At 38.7% G+C, this 17448-nt stretch overlaps 1 protein-coding gene across 5 annotated transcripts in view; it reads right to left on the reverse strand.

Moving 5' to 3' along the window:
• Positions 1–48: 48 nt before the first annotated feature.
• Positions 49–17448, reverse strand: part of SMG1 (SMG1 nonsense mediated mRNA decay associated PI3K related kinase) — a 55558-nt gene continuing 38158 nt past the window's right edge. For 3 of the 5 annotated variants that reach the window (XM_015876711.3, XM_015876712.3, XM_015876714.3), the window contains 25 exons: positions 17097–17319; positions 16101–16347; positions 15323–15552; positions 14492–14740; positions 13955–14093; positions 13758–13867; positions 12705–12923; positions 12142–12332; positions 11389–11561; positions 10719–10998; positions 9697–9969; positions 9349–9583; positions 8852–9078; positions 8372–8522; positions 8092–8281; positions 7384–7853; positions 6615–6752; positions 6223–6375; positions 5720–5899; positions 5273–5500; positions 4626–4837; positions 4014–4120; positions 3454–3633; positions 3245–3351; positions 1344–2599 (listed from right to left, as the gene is read on the reverse strand). In XM_015876711.3, coding sequence (XP_015732197.1) covers positions 2522–2599; positions 3245–3351; positions 3454–3633; positions 4014–4120; positions 4626–4837; positions 5273–5500; positions 5720–5899; positions 6223–6375; positions 6615–6752; positions 7384–7853; positions 8092–8281; positions 8372–8522; positions 8852–9078; positions 9349–9583; positions 9697–9969; positions 10719–10998; positions 11389–11561; positions 12142–12332; positions 12705–12923; positions 13758–13867; positions 13955–14093; positions 14492–14740; positions 15323–15552; positions 16101–16347; positions 17097–17319 — 4990 coding nt within the window. In that variant the 3' untranslated portion in view covers positions 1344–2521. Of the gene's footprint in view, positions 161–1343; positions 2600–3244; positions 3352–3453; positions 3634–4013; positions 4121–4625; positions 4838–5272; positions 5501–5719; positions 5900–6222; positions 6376–6614; positions 6753–7383; positions 7854–8091; positions 8282–8371; positions 8523–8851; positions 9079–9348; positions 9584–9696; positions 9970–10718; positions 10999–11388; positions 11562–12141; positions 12333–12704; positions 12924–13757; positions 13868–13954; positions 14094–14491; positions 14741–15322; positions 15553–16100; positions 16348–17096; positions 17320–17448 lie in introns of those variants that run through there. The other 2 variants (XM_085514155.1, XR_014933868.1) reach the window with 2 other exon arrangements.

Here is a 17448-nt window from a genome sequence, read left to right on the forward strand (position 1 = left end):
CCGGTTGGCTGATGGGATTCGAACGGAGGCAAGCGGCCAATCAGCGTGCGGCGTCCGCAACTCCTCCTTCCCCTCCGTCGCAATGCGACTGCGGCACCGCGGGGCGTTACCAGTCGGGTTCTGTCAGGGCCGGGCGGTGTCATCGCAGCTGATTCGTTTCCTATTAATTTATATTTTATATTATCTTATCCTCCCCCTCCGTGTTGAGCTATGCCAAAACGAGCAGTTCTGGCACACAAGGAAATTATGAATACGCACGTTTCCTTTTTAAAACTTTATTAAATTAAGCAGTAAAGAGAACCCCCATCTCCACACAAGTGTTTCATTTCTGGATGGCAGAGGTATAATAATAATAATAATAATAATAATAATACATGAGCCACAGGTTGAGTGCATCACCCCCCCCCCAGCTTCCAAGAAATCAAACAGCACATAGATCACACTGTGGTGCTCCAAACCCATTGGGTGTAAGGTTGTTTTTAACTGGAGGAAACAAAAAGGACCAACAGCATCATGTGTCGTGTTCTGCCTATGGACTTTCTTCACTGCGACATCCAAACACCTCCTTGTAACACGGGGAGCAACAACAGTGGGATGCATTTGCACTGGTGCTGTTAGATATGAAGCCTGTGAGCTGCCTATGGTTACTCAGGCAGCTGCTTCAAACCCATTCATTCAATGGATCCTTTTGCCACTAATGAGCTTGGCTCAAATCCTTCAGTACTTAAATTTGGATCAAAACCAAAAAAAATGCTGTTTTTAAGGTGTACTTTTATAGACTAAAATGGCACAAAGGATCTTCCTACATCTATCCTTTTTCAGCAGCTGTGTGCAATGAACGCAGTTTACCAAAGAGAAACTTTTTATATGTAGTTATGCAAACGGTTGATGACACCAGTGTGCATTTCTGCTTCAGTGATCAGAACCTGCAGCTGTACCCAAATTACTGCAAATCAATGGCAGAAAAGTTGCCTTTTCCAAGAGGCGGGACACTTTAGGAAGGAAATGAGATGGATTTCAGACAACTGGCAGAGAAGCAGATCTGAGAAGATGCCATTTTTAGAGAGACTCTTCTGATCATAATCACACTTGCAGTGCAAAACTGGTTAAAAACAAGCCTTGGTGAAAGATCCGCTATGGATGCGCTATTGAACAACCGCCTGTAAAATCAACTTGGCAAAGCAAAATCTACTCTGCCTAAATCTTTACAGAGCTGGTTGAACCAAAACTGGAGTCCTTCGTTCCTTGGATTACACACATACCCCTGTGAACCGAAGCTCTATCATTTACAAGTGTGAACTAAAAGTATTAGGAAAGTGAAGTAAAAAGCGTATCACTCTACCTCCACCAGAACATCACTTTATTGTTTATCTGTCATCAACAATGTAAAACTCTACTAGAGACTCTATCCTGGTTTTTAAAAAGGTAAAGGTTACATCGGTTTAGCTACGTCGTACGAAAGAAACTACAGCAATCACAGTAGAATGAGGTTGGAGGGACGATTTGAATTACAGAAAAGTGTACACTGCAAGCAGAGGGAAGTGCACATGAAATCAAATGCCTGTAGGATCCAATACTTTTAAATGCACAGTGACGATTTTGAGAAACTGTACATAATAGAATCACAGAAATGACTTTTAACATAACCAAAATTACACTTTGACCATCCAACTCAGAGGTAATCATCGACGTTCCGTATTTTCAGTGCTTTTGGAAACTTGTTTTTGTTGTTGTTGTTAAACCAAACAAAACTGAAGTTGTTAATTTGACTAAACTGCCAAGTAGAAGGATTGAAATAAAAGGTATATTGGAAGTACGCCTAGCCTACAAGAAGAAGCCAAGAGAGGTGTAAGCGAAGAGAGGCTGAGAGGAAAGAAAGGAAAGAGGAAAGGGAGAAGAGAACAAAGGCTTTTTCTTCTATCTCAGAAGTTCTTCCAATGCAGCGGATTTCTGATGTACAGCTCTTTGCTTTCAGTCCATTTCTGAAGTTTACGTTTTGTAGCCTTTTTCCGCACTAACTGGTCAACTCAACCAGCACTGTTGCCAAGCAACAAGAGTATCAAGAATCTGAATGCATCAAATCTTCCTTGCTGTGATTTCTTCGTGGCCCCATTTTTTCTGTTTTTCTTTGAACAGGGTTCGGTGTTTCCTGAATTGTTCACAGGGTCAGGTGGAATTGAGTTCCAAATCACTCTGCGGTTTGTAGCATCCCGATTTCTTTCTGCAGCTAACCCCCACCACGTTTGCAGTTCTTCCGTAGCAGAAAGACAAACCGTGTTGCTCAAGCGGTGAACTTGCACCCTTGACCTTGGGGGTTGCAGACCATTGTGTTTAGCGTATCCCTGAGTGCAGCTATCCTGCAGGATTCACTTCCCAGTGCACCGAGATTTCCTAGGTTTCCTCAGATTAAGCCCCAGTATGCATCACCACCGACCGTGGTGTGGCTACCGATGCCTGAGGCCGAGTTGATTCTGGTGGATGTCTGACCTCGCTGAACCAGACCGATCTGCTTTCTCCCTACTCATACCCAGGCAGTCCAACCTTCATACAGCTGAGCCAAGTTATCTAGATTAGTTGCTTCCTTAATCACAAAGTCAACCTATTAAAAAGGTCAAACAAGTAATTAAAACACACTCGATTTTTAAAGTGCTTCAGAAATCTTAGCATTTACTGTTAATTCGCACCTGCAAATATAAAACTTCATTAAAAAGCAAAAATGAAACTGTATTCACTGTAAACTTAATCCCATGTAGCTTTCTGTTGTCCATAGGAATTTGCACTGGATGGGCATAAAGCAGTCAAGCATCACTTCATTCATAACCCCTAACCTGACCGTAGTCACAACATTCTCAAATTCACAAGTCCACAGATAGGTTCTAGGAGAAAAGTATGGCTGTGTTACACCGGTGAGCAGACAAGCTTTGTCCTTTAGACAATGTTCTCACTGGATACCAACAGCTGTGTAACAGACTTTAGCTTCCTGATGTACAAAAGGCAATTTCATCTGATTCATGGGTCTACGTAACTCTGATATAGGAAATAAACTCACTTGATAATCAGTGCAGTAATGCAAGACAACAGCCTACCTTCACTTGTGTTGGAATTTAAATAGCATCTCTCCATAGGGATTCCCCATTTACAGCAGGACTTCAGTATTTAAGGCATCCTTCAGCATGCATATAAAACTCACGCTTATCACCAGATGTTTAGGGCAAGGTCTGGTATTTCACTATTTTCAACTAACCTGTTCCGCAACAGACATTCTCCTGCTGGGATCCACATCTCGGCCCTCCAACTTGGCTTTGACTCGTTTCCACACACTAACTGCATATGAATTCCTTTCCTGCACAGCTAAAGGCACAAAACAAAATTCAGTTTCACATTCCTGCATAGAAACCAACTGAGGCTTTTCCAGTTGCTGTTCTTTAAAGCCCAGTTTGCAGCTATATTTACCTTTTCCTGTTTTAGGGTCCCTGGCTGTTTTCTTGGGACTACAGGCAACACTTTTGCCAGTTCCTGGGACTGTGCTTGGAGGAGTATCTGCTGATGTGGCAAGATTTTTCTGAATTAGCTTTCTTGCATTCTGTGACATCACCTCTGGCTGAGTTTTCTGCCCCGTATTGCTACGTACAGCTGTAAAGAAAATTCAAGTGTTTGAAGCATTTAAAAGACATTTTAGTTGCTTTGAACTATGAAGTAATCAAATTATTCTGAACACGAAACCCTACAAATGCATTCAAGATTAACTCTAAAATCACCATGAATTTTAACAGTAATTTCAATAGAAATTAAAGTACAGTTTACACAAGGCTCAGAACAGATGGGATCTTTTGCTGAGCAAATTCAGATCTCCAGGGTTACTTTCAGATGGTCATTCAGTACTTTATGTTGAATAACTAACATGTAGAAGCTTATATCATCTCATAAAGACAATACTTTGAAATTTATTGAAAGTTAAAATCCTTTCTCTAGTATGAATTCCTACTGTTTGAATATTTCTTCCTCAGTATTACCTGCAGCAAAGGTTGGCTGGTATGTAGCAGCTGATGTTGGGCTTGAGCATTCATTTGATGTATCCGTGACTAAGGGTGATGCAAAACTCACTAGATTATTGTAGACACTGGAAAAGATATTGGAATTGATAAGCATTCACCAACTACTTTAGCTACCAAAAATTCAAAATGAAGCCTACAGCAAGTCATATTTAGCTGAATAATTCCTGCATTTTGAGACAACCACCAACTAGGTACTGCAATGGTTTGTGTTGGAAGAGATCTTTAAGATCATCTAGTTCCAACACCCTACTGTAAGGCAGGGAGTCCTCCTGGCCTTGAATGCTTCTTCCAGGGAGGAAGCATCCAAAGCCCTGCTGGGCAACCTGTTCCAGTGTCTCACCACCCTCACAGTAAAGAATTTCTTCCTAACATCTAGTCTAAATCTCCCCTCTTCAATTTAAAGCCATTTCCCCATGTCCTGTCACTACATGCCCTTAAAAAAGCCCCTCTCCAGCTTTCCTGTAGGCCCCCTTCAGGTCCTGGAAGGCCCCTATAAGGTCCTCCTGGAGCTTTCTCTTCTCCAGGCTGAAGAGCCCCAATTCTTCAACTCATAGAAGGCAACTTTCTTACCTTTGGCTCTGTGTTTTTAGCTCTTTCAGGGTGGGGGTTATTTCTTGCAGCATTTCAACATGTTCCTGATTGCGGACTTGACCCATAACCTGAACTAACGTAAACAAAACTGTCTGAATATTATCTTGCCATGATTTATATTCACCCAAGAACTGCCTAACACTATTTTCATAGGGAACATCTTCACCATCTGCCAAAGCTGCTTCTTCATCCTGCAACAAGCACATACAAAAAAGGTGAGATGTTTATTCCATTTGCCAAAATCCAGCAACAAAAAGCATTTCTTAGCCTTTTCAGCCCCTCAGTTTGTCATGTGACTAAAAATAAAGATTACTTTAAGTGGTTTTATTTCAAGAAAATAAATTTGAACGGTTAAGTGCTTTACTGATGAAAAGCCAGGAAGATTTTTAATGGTACATAAAGAAAACATTTTAACTGTCAAATGAGGGGCTTAATTCAATCAGAACTCGATTAACCTAACTCTAGATCTGCTTAATCTCTAGAAATTCAAGTTTTGGACTCCATATGCATGAGCACATTTCACTTTTCCGATATACTTTAAAAACTACATCATTACGAGCATTGATTTTCCTTTACCTGTACTAACAAGGTTTTGAGCAGTAAGTTTAATAAGATTTCAGCTATACCTTTGCCATAGCCTTCAGTAGATGCTTGACATCTCCAAGTTGTCTATTATGACCCGTGAGCACAGTTTTAATATTATCTACCAGATTTTGAATAGTTTCACAAACTGTTTCAATCTGCTGTTCTCTCTCCGCCTGTACAGTTCTCTGTGTAGTAATTTCCTGTGTCAACTGCTTGTGGGCTGAGTGAAGCCACTCTGAGCTGCCAATAGGATGTTCAAGACCAGTGCCCTAAAAAAAAAAACACACCAGAAAAAATGTTCTGTAGCTCTACATAGAGACAAAACACAATTACAGCATCAGTGCTATTGTCAAAGTGTGTAGCAGCTAATAGAATGAACTCCACACAACCCATTAGGAGGTACATATGACATTATTTAGAAGAAAAATTGGAAATTCTGTTTATGTCAGGTCAGTAACGCCACATATTTTGCTTTGGTCTTCACTCACCACTCTCTGAAGCAGACGAAGCTCCAGTTCAGACACTGAGCTGTTGAACTGTGATGCAAATGAACACATTTGTTGACAGCGTTTGAGAAGTTCAAATAATGCAGCATCAAGATTTAAGGCTTCAGCTGTTCTAGTACGTAAACTTTCAAAGTGGATGATATTACTGCACAGGAAAGTAACCTGAAAATCAAGTGAGAAAGAAGACATTCCAGTTAAACTGCATATTACACAAACTGCATTTGTTCCATATACTAGAGGGAGAATTTTAAATAGAGCAGTAAGCCACTCTACTATAATAATAGTAAAATTTCAGGGTAATCCAGCCCTGTGGCAACTCTCCCTTAGTTGAATCCTATTGCATTTTAAGTGGGATTCCAAGTATGTGTTTATCTACACCTGCTTTTTAGAAACTGAGCAGGAAAAAAAAATCTACATAAATCCATTATTTCTAGTAGGAAATAACAAGTGAAACATTTCTCAGTTCAGTCCTACATGTACAGTACCTGACTTGCTCTTTGACTTTCTTTCAGGACAAGGCTTCTTCTTTCAGCAATAGTGGCATCAAAATCTTGCAAGACTGGTGCCAGTGCAGGATTAGCCCCTCCTGCCCACTTCAAACGCTGCTCAATGCTTGCTTCGAGTGCTGCTAGTTTCTCCTGCATCGGAGGAGAAGAAAAAATACACAGATCAATAAGTATCACATTAAGCCTATAGCTTAGAAGAAATTATGCATCTGTAACACATGCAGACACATTTCTAAGTGCATATATTAACACGGAATAAAGAAAATTTTGAGAGCAAAAGAAAATCTGGAGGTAGCAGGTAATACTGCAGCAGGTAATTAATAGTCAGATTGCAATACGCTGCTCAACAGTCTTCTCAGAAACAATAATACCTGAACCGTTGCAATTGAAGCCTCAATCTGGCTGAGTGTATGAAGTTTCTTCTTCATGTTGGCTAAAATTGCAGAACGGGGTGGAGGAGTAACAGAAATGGCTTGTGGACGACTGATAAGGAGATCTTCATGCTGCCACTTTAAGAGAAAAAACAAACACTTGATTGTTAGCAACTCATCACAAAATACCTTGCTTCACAAACAGCAATTCTAGTACTTTGTTACACCTTATAACTAAGGGTTAAAAGAGTAGCTGTCAAAAGGAGATACCAGCACACTTAAACCGAGTACTAAAAATTGTAAGTAGTTGTAACCTACACTTCACTGACTTGGAACTTTGTGTTGATCAGTCACTAATTTACTAGAAACTATGTATTCACATTTCCTTGATCTAAAGGAAAAGCCCATCAATATCTGGAAATAATTCACTTACGATGAATTAAAGACAGAATTTAGTTTATGGTCTATAAAATAGTTTAGTAGGTTTCTAACCATAACCTACAACATACTGTAAAGTAAACATTACTGGTACTGCAATACAGTAGGTGTGAAGTTCAAGGAATGTGATAGCATTGCCAACACAGAATGTTTTCATAATCTGCACTGTTATATTTTTCCATGACGTTAAAAGGAAAGCAAGGAGAGATTAACATCCACTGAAATAACCTAAAGCTCACTCAATAATACATTTCCTGCAGTGCTCAGAAATAGTAGCTAAAGCTCATTTTCCCCAGGCACAATTTGGAAGAAACATGAGGCATGGTCTTACTTGGAACATGGCAATATGCAGCTGCACTCTCTGAAGACTGGTCTTGCAAGATGAAATACTGGTTTCAAGTCTGCGCACCAGATCATGCTTCTTCCATGCTGTATCATACGAACTAGCTAGTACTGTTGCCCTGTTCATGACCAGCTGTGAGAACTTGCCAACCTGGATATTGTGCTCCACAGCTTTCTTGCACAGGTCATCCACAGAAACTTTGCTTTCTGCTCCGAAGTCTTTAGCTTCTACCTGAGCAATGATATCCACGCCCAAAGCACTGATGAAACTGCACAAAGTCAGTCCTAAGGCCTGATTTGGAAGGCCGATTAAAAGCTGTCTCACAAAGTCGGCAGTAAAAGCCTTGATTGGTTTGGCCATTTGATCTTCACTAAAGCAAGAGTTTCTGTAAAGGGCTTTTACGTTGACAATCTGAACAGGTCCGTTCACTGCATTCTGGTCATCAAGTGAACTGATTCCTTAAAAGAAAAAAAGGAAAAAAGGAAACATCTTTGTTATAAACTTCTGATGCATCTAGAAAGATATTATCAGACTTACAAAAAGAGGAAGATCATGGGAATTTATTTAAAAACTTCTGATTACTTCCCGTATTGGCAAGGTATATTAAAAAATAGCAACTACCTTCCTCCATTCTCAGAAAATAATGGGATGAGCAGCGGGCAAAGTGGCACTGAGCACTTAGCAACATTTATTTACCTGACAGTGTTTTAGAAAAGGTACCACAGAGTCTGAAAAACTCTTTAATTGTTTGCAGTCTCTTCAAAAAGAAGATTTCCTCCAGAACTTGACGATTATTGTCATCATCAAAGAAGTTGACCTGAGTGCTGCGGGCTTCCCTAATTATGTCGATCTTACGCCAAGCAACAGGTACTTCCATCTTGTTTAGCTGAGCAACATAAAGGAAATAATTTGTTTTGTTTTATAGAACTGTCATATGCCAAGCTCAAAGAGTACTTGGAGAAAAACAAATCCATACCTTTTCAATCAATAAACCAAACGCAGTTTCCACTTGAGCAAACATTCCATCAAAGGCTACCAAAAGCATCTGACCAGCTGACATTTTGGGAGTTTCATCAACAGAACCATTCCTCGGCTGAATCAGCTCACCGTACTGAGCATGAAGTACTCTTAAAGAAATAAAGTACATGTTTTTACTTAGTCTATAAAAATTAAACAGGAAAAGGATTTTCTTAAACTGATTGCTCCTACAGCTACAGGAGATTACAACTAAGGTGAATTTCCCACAGGTTCCTCCCCTCCCTGTATAATTGTCTGTTTTAATGTATATGTAGATGTGCACACCCAGAGATAAAACATGCATGCTTTGAACACTGTACTCTGCTGAAGGGTATTCTGGAGCACAAGAAGTCCATACTTCAAATACTCAAGTTTAGACAAACTAAAACGTTTCTGCAGTCTTCGTTCTCATACCTAAAAGAAAGACAAAGCGATTTACCTTGCAACATCAATGTAATGAGTGTGTGTTTCTTCCTCTAGTCCCATAGCTGCATTTCTTAAGTAGGCCTGAAGAGATTCAACCAATGTTTGCAAAGAAACTCCATCAGTTGTTTGTTCAATAAGGTTATCTAATTCATGGAGCATACTTTCTAAAGTATATTCTCCTTTCATTAAGCACCGAAGCGCTTCAGGGAAAATAATCTGCCGGAAGTTAGAATTCAATTCCTGCAGGAAAGGGAAAAGAAAAATAAGTTTGCCAGATGGTAATTTCTATTTAGTTATTTATTGCCAGAGACCTACTCATGCCACAGAAATCAGTCAACACAGAAAAGTCAAGGAAGCCAAGACTAAATCTCTCCCTAAACCCTAAATAATCACAGTAATATCAGAAGAAACAGCTTAGCTGTTTTTAAGCAAGAAGCTATTAAGAATGACTTAGATGAAACCCAAGAAATCTGAAGATGAGTGAAGATTTAACATAAAGTTAAGTATCACCTGAAGTGAGATGTATACTCCATTAGCTAAATGAACAGCTTCTGATGCTTCAATTGGGTTAGGAATATCTAAGTCCTGGGGTACAAGGTGACACTGCTTCAGCAACTGCACAAGGCAGGTAACATTCCCACTCATGCTGCAGAGCTCCTCTAAAAACCACGCTCCATCTCTTGACGTCAGATCAACCAGCTGCTCTCCAGCACTGGATGCTGCACCTTCCATCATCAGATTCCGCCTAGATGGATTACAACAGTTAGTTAGACAATGTGCCTGCTATTGCTTTCTCCATGTAACTTCAAACATCCCCTTTATGTGTTCTCAAACAGGAAAGCATACAAGAAAATTCACCTCGTCAGTGTACAAAGAGCAGAGATGATGACGCTTGCTAAGCTCAATGAGCCCTCCTCCCCGTTTTCATGAAGGAAAACTTTTATGCAGCGTTCAATTTCTTTCAGCTGCTCCTCACAAACAGGTACAGTAACTGCCTCCTGCTTCAGACGCTCCACCTGCCTGATAAGTCTGTTATTTATATCTGCTGCATAGCGCTGGAGAGTCATTTCTGTCGCAGTTATGAACTGGCACACACTTGGAGGCGGCTGTGGAGCATACTGCATTTCATACCTGTAAAGCAAAAGTACAACAACCAGCGTCACTCTTCTGCAGCTCTAGCATGTTACGTTCTGCTCTGCGGGAAGGAAAAATACTCCACACATGAACAAATCCTACATCACCTACTACACATCAAACCTGAAATACCACAGCAGTTTACAGCTATCAAAGTGACTCCTTCATAAAGCCACAGAATGCACTATATTTCATAACTACGTTTAAGGACAGAGGCCAAACAGTCCTCTAAAGGAAAGAATGAAGAGACAGTAAGGAACAGTAAAGAAAGAGGTTTCAACGTAAACATTTGAACACAATCTAGAACCTGTAAGCCAAGTAACAGCCTCATTTCAGAGGAAAAAGGAATTGAAAAAACATAATTGCTTGGAAATTTGGTTTAAGGAAGAAAAAAAGTAATTTTTTGTTAAGTGATTTTTTAAATACTAAACATTTTTAAACTCCCTGAATATCACAGCCCTAATGCTACACATCGCTATTAGTTTGTTCTTTACAGGACAAAGTTATCTGGTGTTGTTTTTTTTGGTTTTTTGTGGTTTTTTTTTTACAGTAAACATATTAAACTCCAGAAAAGTATTTTTAGAAGAACATTTTAATCCTTTTCTCCAGACTTCCAAAATTACAACTTAATCTTGTTTTGCTTTATGTTTAATTAAGAAAAATAATTTATTTTTAATCAGAAAATTAAAATCCTAAGGTAGCTGAAAATTAAGCTTTTCAAACACCCTATTACTCTGCCAACTTACTTCCTAAAGATATCCTGACAGCGCTCTATTGTCATGTTACAGATGAGTTCTTCCATCCAAGTTTTCCACTGCTCTATTCGGTGCTTCTGAAACACAGCTTTCGGATACTGAAGAGCCACTGTTGCGTAGTTGTGCAATTGTTCGAGGCAACCACGTAGAACAGATCTTCTCTGCTGGAGAAGAGCACCAACCTCCCCTTCCAATTGTTCACATTGACTGATGAGATGTGCCTGGCCTGCGTTTTGCAGAAATGCTGTTGCTGGTACATAACTCGGAGGACCTTTTAAGGCAGATAAGTAAAAACTTAGTTTTTAATTGTCTCTGAAGCATATAAATATTGAGTATTAATATAGTTTGGGTTTCAGTTTGTTTTACCTTTTATCTATAGTAAAGAAGACACTGAGATAAAAATTACTAATACGAATTCTAAACGTAAGAGAATCTCATACACAGCTAAGGCAAGATGGAAAGAAAGGCTCCTTCAGGCAGCTCAGAAGAAAAGCTCTGAAGTATTCTAAATCACTCTTTAAATAACCTAATTTTAAAAGATATATTATATAAAGGACCTTGCTTTTAAAGTTAGAAGATACTCATGAAGCCTGCTGGTATTCAACTCTAGTTATTTTCAAACAATTTTTTATAAATGTTTTAAAAACACACTATTTTATACCTAGGTCCATTTGTGTGCTAATTTCTTGAAGGAGACTTGCAAGTTGTGTTGCCTCTAAATTACTGAAAGCAGCTTGATAGTGTGTTATCCACTGCTCAAACTCATTCAGCTTCACCTGGATCGCCTCCTGGACAGCTCTTTGTTGAGTCTGCAACTGCGTGTGCTCAGAATACCTGGATTAGTGAAGCCACAGAATCAAGTAAATACTACAAGAAAATAGTAGAAAAAAAAATAGAGAATACAGAACTGTATTGAACAATGCTGCACTATCTCACTGACCAGAAAATATATATTATACATATAAAGTAATATTGATATTTTCCTCATCAATCACATGAAACTTAAACACTGTTAATAACTGAGTTCCTAAAAAATAACAACTGCATGCACATGAGCATATATCCATGCAGTTTTCAAATCCTTTGCTATTTTCAACTAAGCTTGTAAAATAACGTTAAGAATTAGGAACAGATTCAAAGATTTTTGTTCTATAAACCAGTAGCTGCAGATTATTTGAAGGCTTTCAGCCTATTCTATTTCTTGCACTGGGGGTTAAATGTGAAACATGGAATAGTGCAGGTAATACTGATGGAGCATGAACCCTAAGACTTAAGATCATTCAGTAGGAAAAATGATTCAATATTTCTCCTACACAAGGAAGGACCTTTTACTGTAAGAACAGATTTTACTCTGCTATTAATTTCTCTCAAAACCACCAACTCTATTAAACTGAGATTCCTGGATCCTCTGTACCTGTGCTGAAGTGTGTGAGAGGGATGATCCACTCCTTCTGCACCTTCCAGAAATTCTATCTCCTCCAATAGTTTTCCTTGCAATTTTTCTACATCTGTCAGCTGTTCTTGCAGGTTGAGATATTCTTCTAAACTACTGTCCAGCTTTGGAAGCACAGCCAGCATTTCATCTCTGTTCTTAAACCAGTTAACCTATAACCAAGATAATGAATTTATACGACAGGATCTATTTGAAACAGTTAAGGGAAAAAATGTTCATCAAGGATTCTCTCTCCAATTCCACAGGCCTAAAGCTTCACGGACAACATTTAGATGACACTATGACCCTATTTTTAAAGCCTTAACTTGGACCAAACATTAGAATGTGTGTTAGAGTTAAGCACACAGAAAATAAACACTTTCAAGCTCTGCATAGACACCCATCTAAATACAAATGCCACTTAGATATATTTTGCAAACCATTTCTAAGAGACAACCACCTCTTCCACCACTCCCAAATGTGAAGAAATGACAAGAAATTATACAAGCTAATTTGGTTATATCATAGAAAACGACTGAACTCACCTTTATCTCAGCCACTCTTGAAGAGAAGAGACTACGAGTAATATCTCTTTCCATTTCTCTTTTGCTTTGCTTGTTTTCAGCCTGCTGGCCGCCACCACCATACACGGCTCCTGCAAATCCTGCCTCACCCCCTGCTGTCCAGTCCACCAGAGGATCATAAACAAAAGCTTCAAGCAATGTAAGCAAAGTTTCTCTCCCACGCCGCATGATATGAAGGACCTGTATCATGCATTTTAAACAATCGTTTGTGTTCTCCTTGTGTAAAAGTCATCTTGCTTTTAAAAATCTCATGTTTGAGCAGCATCAATTACCCCCCCCCACAGGTTTGCATTCTAGCCTTCCACACAAACTCCAGCAACAGACACTTGAGAAAGAAAGGAGCCTCTATGTTCAGAGCTTATCCATTTTTAGTTTAAAAAACAAACAAAACGAGGATCTATCGCATTTGCAAAAGAAGAGTAAAGAAAAACTATGTGAGTGCCTAACAGGAAATGACCAGCTACCGTCCTCATGGAGGACCCACTTGGCATGGACAAAAAAAATAATATAGTCATTGGGAATCATTTCCTTTGGAACATGCAAGCTCTTCTTCAGTGAAAAGATCTCTAGAATAAAAAGCCCCAAAACATATTTGCTAAGATTTTGGATGACAACTTAATAAAGTTCCTTTATGTTGGGTGGGGAGGAAAAAAAAAAAATAAAAATCACTGTTTTCTTAAAAATCCATTAGAATTCTTACAGTAAGCTCGAACATTGGAAATTATTACTAAATTTTAGCTATTTAGAAATTCAGTTTACCTGAAAAAAAATATAAGAGAAGAAACAGTCTAGTTTCCTCTGTAGAAGAGGTTACTACACTGTTCAAATTTTGCCTTAACCAAATCACTTAGATCTGATGGCAGCATACATTTGGCTAAGCTATATATTACAGCAAGGTAAATCAACCTAAATCTCAAGACTTTATAAATCAACAGCAGAACGCTTCATAGCAGGCATCCAAGACTATATTTGGTAAGTGACAGCCCTCAGTTTTGTGCAAATTTCCAAACTTACCTGTTCACAAGAAAGCCTGAAAACCCCCTCTACTCCTGTCACTCCGAGTGCTGTTTCAATATTGTGAGTCATCCGGAATGGAACCTTCTCTGGTACCCTAAGGCTTTTCCCTTTAAGATAAAAATTTAAGTTGTTTCTTTTAATTGCCAAAAAAAGAAAGTTTTCATTATAATAACTTAAGGCATTTTTTAAATTACCTTTTTCAAAGCAAACATTATAATCTATGTGGACAACTTCTCCTGTAGTCATATCTATAAGAACATTATCCAGATGTCTGTCTCCAAGACCAATGATGTAGCCAACCATGGACATAACTGCAGTGGATCTTGCATAAGACTTTAAAGAGAGTTTCAGGAAAAAATTATTTGTGGGAATTCTCTGCCAACACATTGGACTGACTACCATCTTATAACATTATTTTTAAGTTCAAGACAAATCAAAGCCACAATACTCCAAGCTATTTTCTATATGACAGTATTTTACAAGAGCTCTCATTTCTTAGGTCAAAAATTCTAGTTTAATAATGTAAAGATATCAGATATATACACATTTTTTTATTCCAGATGGTACAACTACATTATTTCCTACCAACATTCCCCATTCTGCGAAACTCTGGCAGTGCTAGCTCATCTAACTGCGCAGCATCATTGCTTGATAACATCCCAAGCCTTTGCTGCCCCTCATCCCATTAGAAAAATATCTTTCAAAGGCAAAATATATTTGTTATAACTTACCTGTGTAACTCTCCACCATTCATCTGGTGTAGTACACGATGACCAGAGCTCCTTAGCTAGGAGATTTGGGGGAGTTGCTTCCATCAGTTCTTCTAGAACAGCTCTCATCACGTTCAAGGGCCAGTCACGACGCGACACATCAAGACTAAGCCCAACTGCCTTTAAAGCAGGTCCAATTTTACTGTAGTAAAGTTCACTAGGTCTAGGCACAATTCCAGGATTCTGAGGAGTCTGATAAGAATCCTGAGCCTAGAAGAGGTAAAAAAAATGCTAGTATACGAATCACAACTTGCATTACCACAGGAAAGTTTCCCATACTTACTCTGAATGAAAATAACATACAATCAACAAGCCCTCAACAATGACTTTACAGTGCAGAGAACTGTTTTGAAGTTCAAAAGCTGAGAAAACAAAGAGTCAAGACTATCTATGTTTTGGCCTAGCTTTAATCAGTATTTAGTAAGGTCAGTTTTGAAAACACTATGGTAAAGACTACACTGAAAATAGAAAAGGAGCAGAGGATGAGATATGAAATTAGAATACCTTAATCTAAGTTTAACTCTATTTGCTCAGAAACAGTTCTCCATGAATTATAGTGCCAGAAAAGTATATTTATGTTAACTACTATAATAAAAATACATATTCATGCATGCATATATATACACAATTGCACTGACATCTGGCAGTATCTCAATAAATGCAAATGCACAGACCCATCCTTCCCAACTGTGAACAAAAAAAAAGTATATATTAAAACTACGTTATCTAAGAATTGCAAAGCAAATGAAAATAAAAGTTTCCCTTTTTGAGTTGTCCCTGCATTGTAGTTACCTTCTGTGCTTGTAAAGCAGCTTCCCGTTGTTGCCATCGCTTGTAAAGACCAAACAAAGGCGTAGCTCCATCCACCCACTGGATCAAGCCTGATCTTGTTCCCAGAGGCGTCACAGAGTAGTGCCGTGCGTGAAACCTCGGTGTCTCTTGACGGTTAATGGTAGCAAACATTGTGTTCACAATTGATAGGAATTGCATAATTCTTTCATCTAGGTGCAAGTCTTCTAAACCTGTATTAAATTAGTTCACAATTCAGTTTCTAGATAAGAAAATTCCATCTTAAAGCCCAAAAAGCCTTTTCTGGAATGCTACTTCATTCCAGGCTACAAATAGCTTTACAAATTATGCAGATTAAAGATGAGTCCTTCAGCTTAAACCTTAATGTTTACTTAACATTTACCTACTAGAATCAGTTTATCATACCTCTCTGTGAGCAGTACACAAAACACTAACACAGTGAAGAGGTCTTTCCCTATTGAGGAAGACATGAATGAAGTCTTAAAAGATCTCTCCTGAGATCCTTAGGATTCTGGAAAAGCGCACCCAGTTAACCCTAAAAATATAAAAGATACTTGAAACTCCCTCAGCTTACAGCTTTGGAAGGCAAAAAGCCTTAAGCACATATGGTGAAGTGGAATAAAGGGAGGAACAAGCAGATGAAACGCGCTGTCCATATTATACACTTAGAAGATGGCTGTAAACATGCATCCTCCCAGTTCTAGTTTATCTGGTTTGTAACCAGAGATTAACTCGTTTGAGAAACTTTTCAATTTCTTACCTTTGAACAAGTATGGATAATTCTTCCCATCTGAACCCAGGAAAAGCAGCTTTTTAGGTTTGGTTTTGGTAGGCAGAATTGTGATGGTGCTGCCCACACTATGGATTGTGACTGTGTCTCTGGTGGATACTTCTCCAGGGAGCGCTATTTCAGTGTTCATCATGGCAGCCAACCAAGGACTGATTTCTTCAAGCCGTAAAATATAACTAGCCCGTTTCTGCGCTCTTTGCTGCAAACTCAGCATAACCTATTCCAAGGAAATGTTTTGGTTTAGGTTGAGGTTCACTTTAAAAGCTAGTGTTAAAAATCAAAAACAGACTTAACCGTCTTCTTCTTCTAGAAAGCATAGAGATTTTCTACAACTGCTTTTCATCCTTGGCACCTTACTAATCCATTTACAGTTTAGAATGAAGCTGAAACAAAATCCAAGAGAGATCTTTTATGAAGCAAATGCAGCCCGTCTGGTAATAAGCAACAAAGTCACAACTCAAACTCCTCAAGAGGTTTGTTCCTGCATTTATAAACCTTTCAGGTGTAGTCAAAGTCAGCAGCCTCCAGCAACCTCCCTCCGCTTTATACATCTCCATGCCTGCTTGCTTTGCAAAGCTGAAGGAACTCTGTGTAAACTTAAGTTTGTCTATCAAGCTATTTAAGTTGCTTCTGGATGTCCACATGGGCAACACAAAAGTTTTTGTTTTCCCTCAACATATAAAAAACTAAAACAAGATTACATAATTGAATAAGTACATTCAAGAAGGGCTGACCATTTGAAAGCTGCAGCACAGAAGAGCTATCACTCAGAATAACCGGAGTATCAGCTTGCTAGCATTTGAAGCTACTGAACTTAAATTACACAGATTCAGAAAGACAGAATTTAAAAAAACAGAAGCCCTCTACCCTCAAGTTGATATTAAAATAACTCCTTTGGGCAGAAGTGCAGTATGGCAGACAGTCAAGATATTAGTTAAGAGACAAAAGTTACTGTGCATATAATACCTCTTTAAAGGGGAGCCAGCTGCTTCCAGGTTTAGCAGGATTCAAAGGATTCTTAAGTTTCTCCAATGCATTTTCGATGGCACCTCCATAGTTATCCTGAAACCATTTCTCATGAGGAGTTTCTGTAGGAGCTGCAGTGATGCTCCGTACATGTTCCAAAGCAAATACAATGGGCTTCATTAGAGCTGTATGCTTCTCACGCATGATTGCTATCTTCTCCTCTCTATTAAATAAAAAAAACAAAAAAAAACCACAACAACAACAAAAGCTCTCTTAGTACCATAAAAACAAGTAACCTCATAAGTTGAGCATTAAAACAGGCTGCAAACAAAACATCAGAGAAATCACAAAA

Source organism: Coturnix japonica, chromosome 13, assembly GCF_054131305.1.
Source record: "Coturnix japonica strain WE chromosome 13, WE-NBRP24, whole genome shotgun sequence".
Taxonomy (NCBI): domain Eukaryota; kingdom Metazoa; phylum Chordata; class Aves; order Galliformes; family Phasianidae; genus Coturnix; species Coturnix japonica.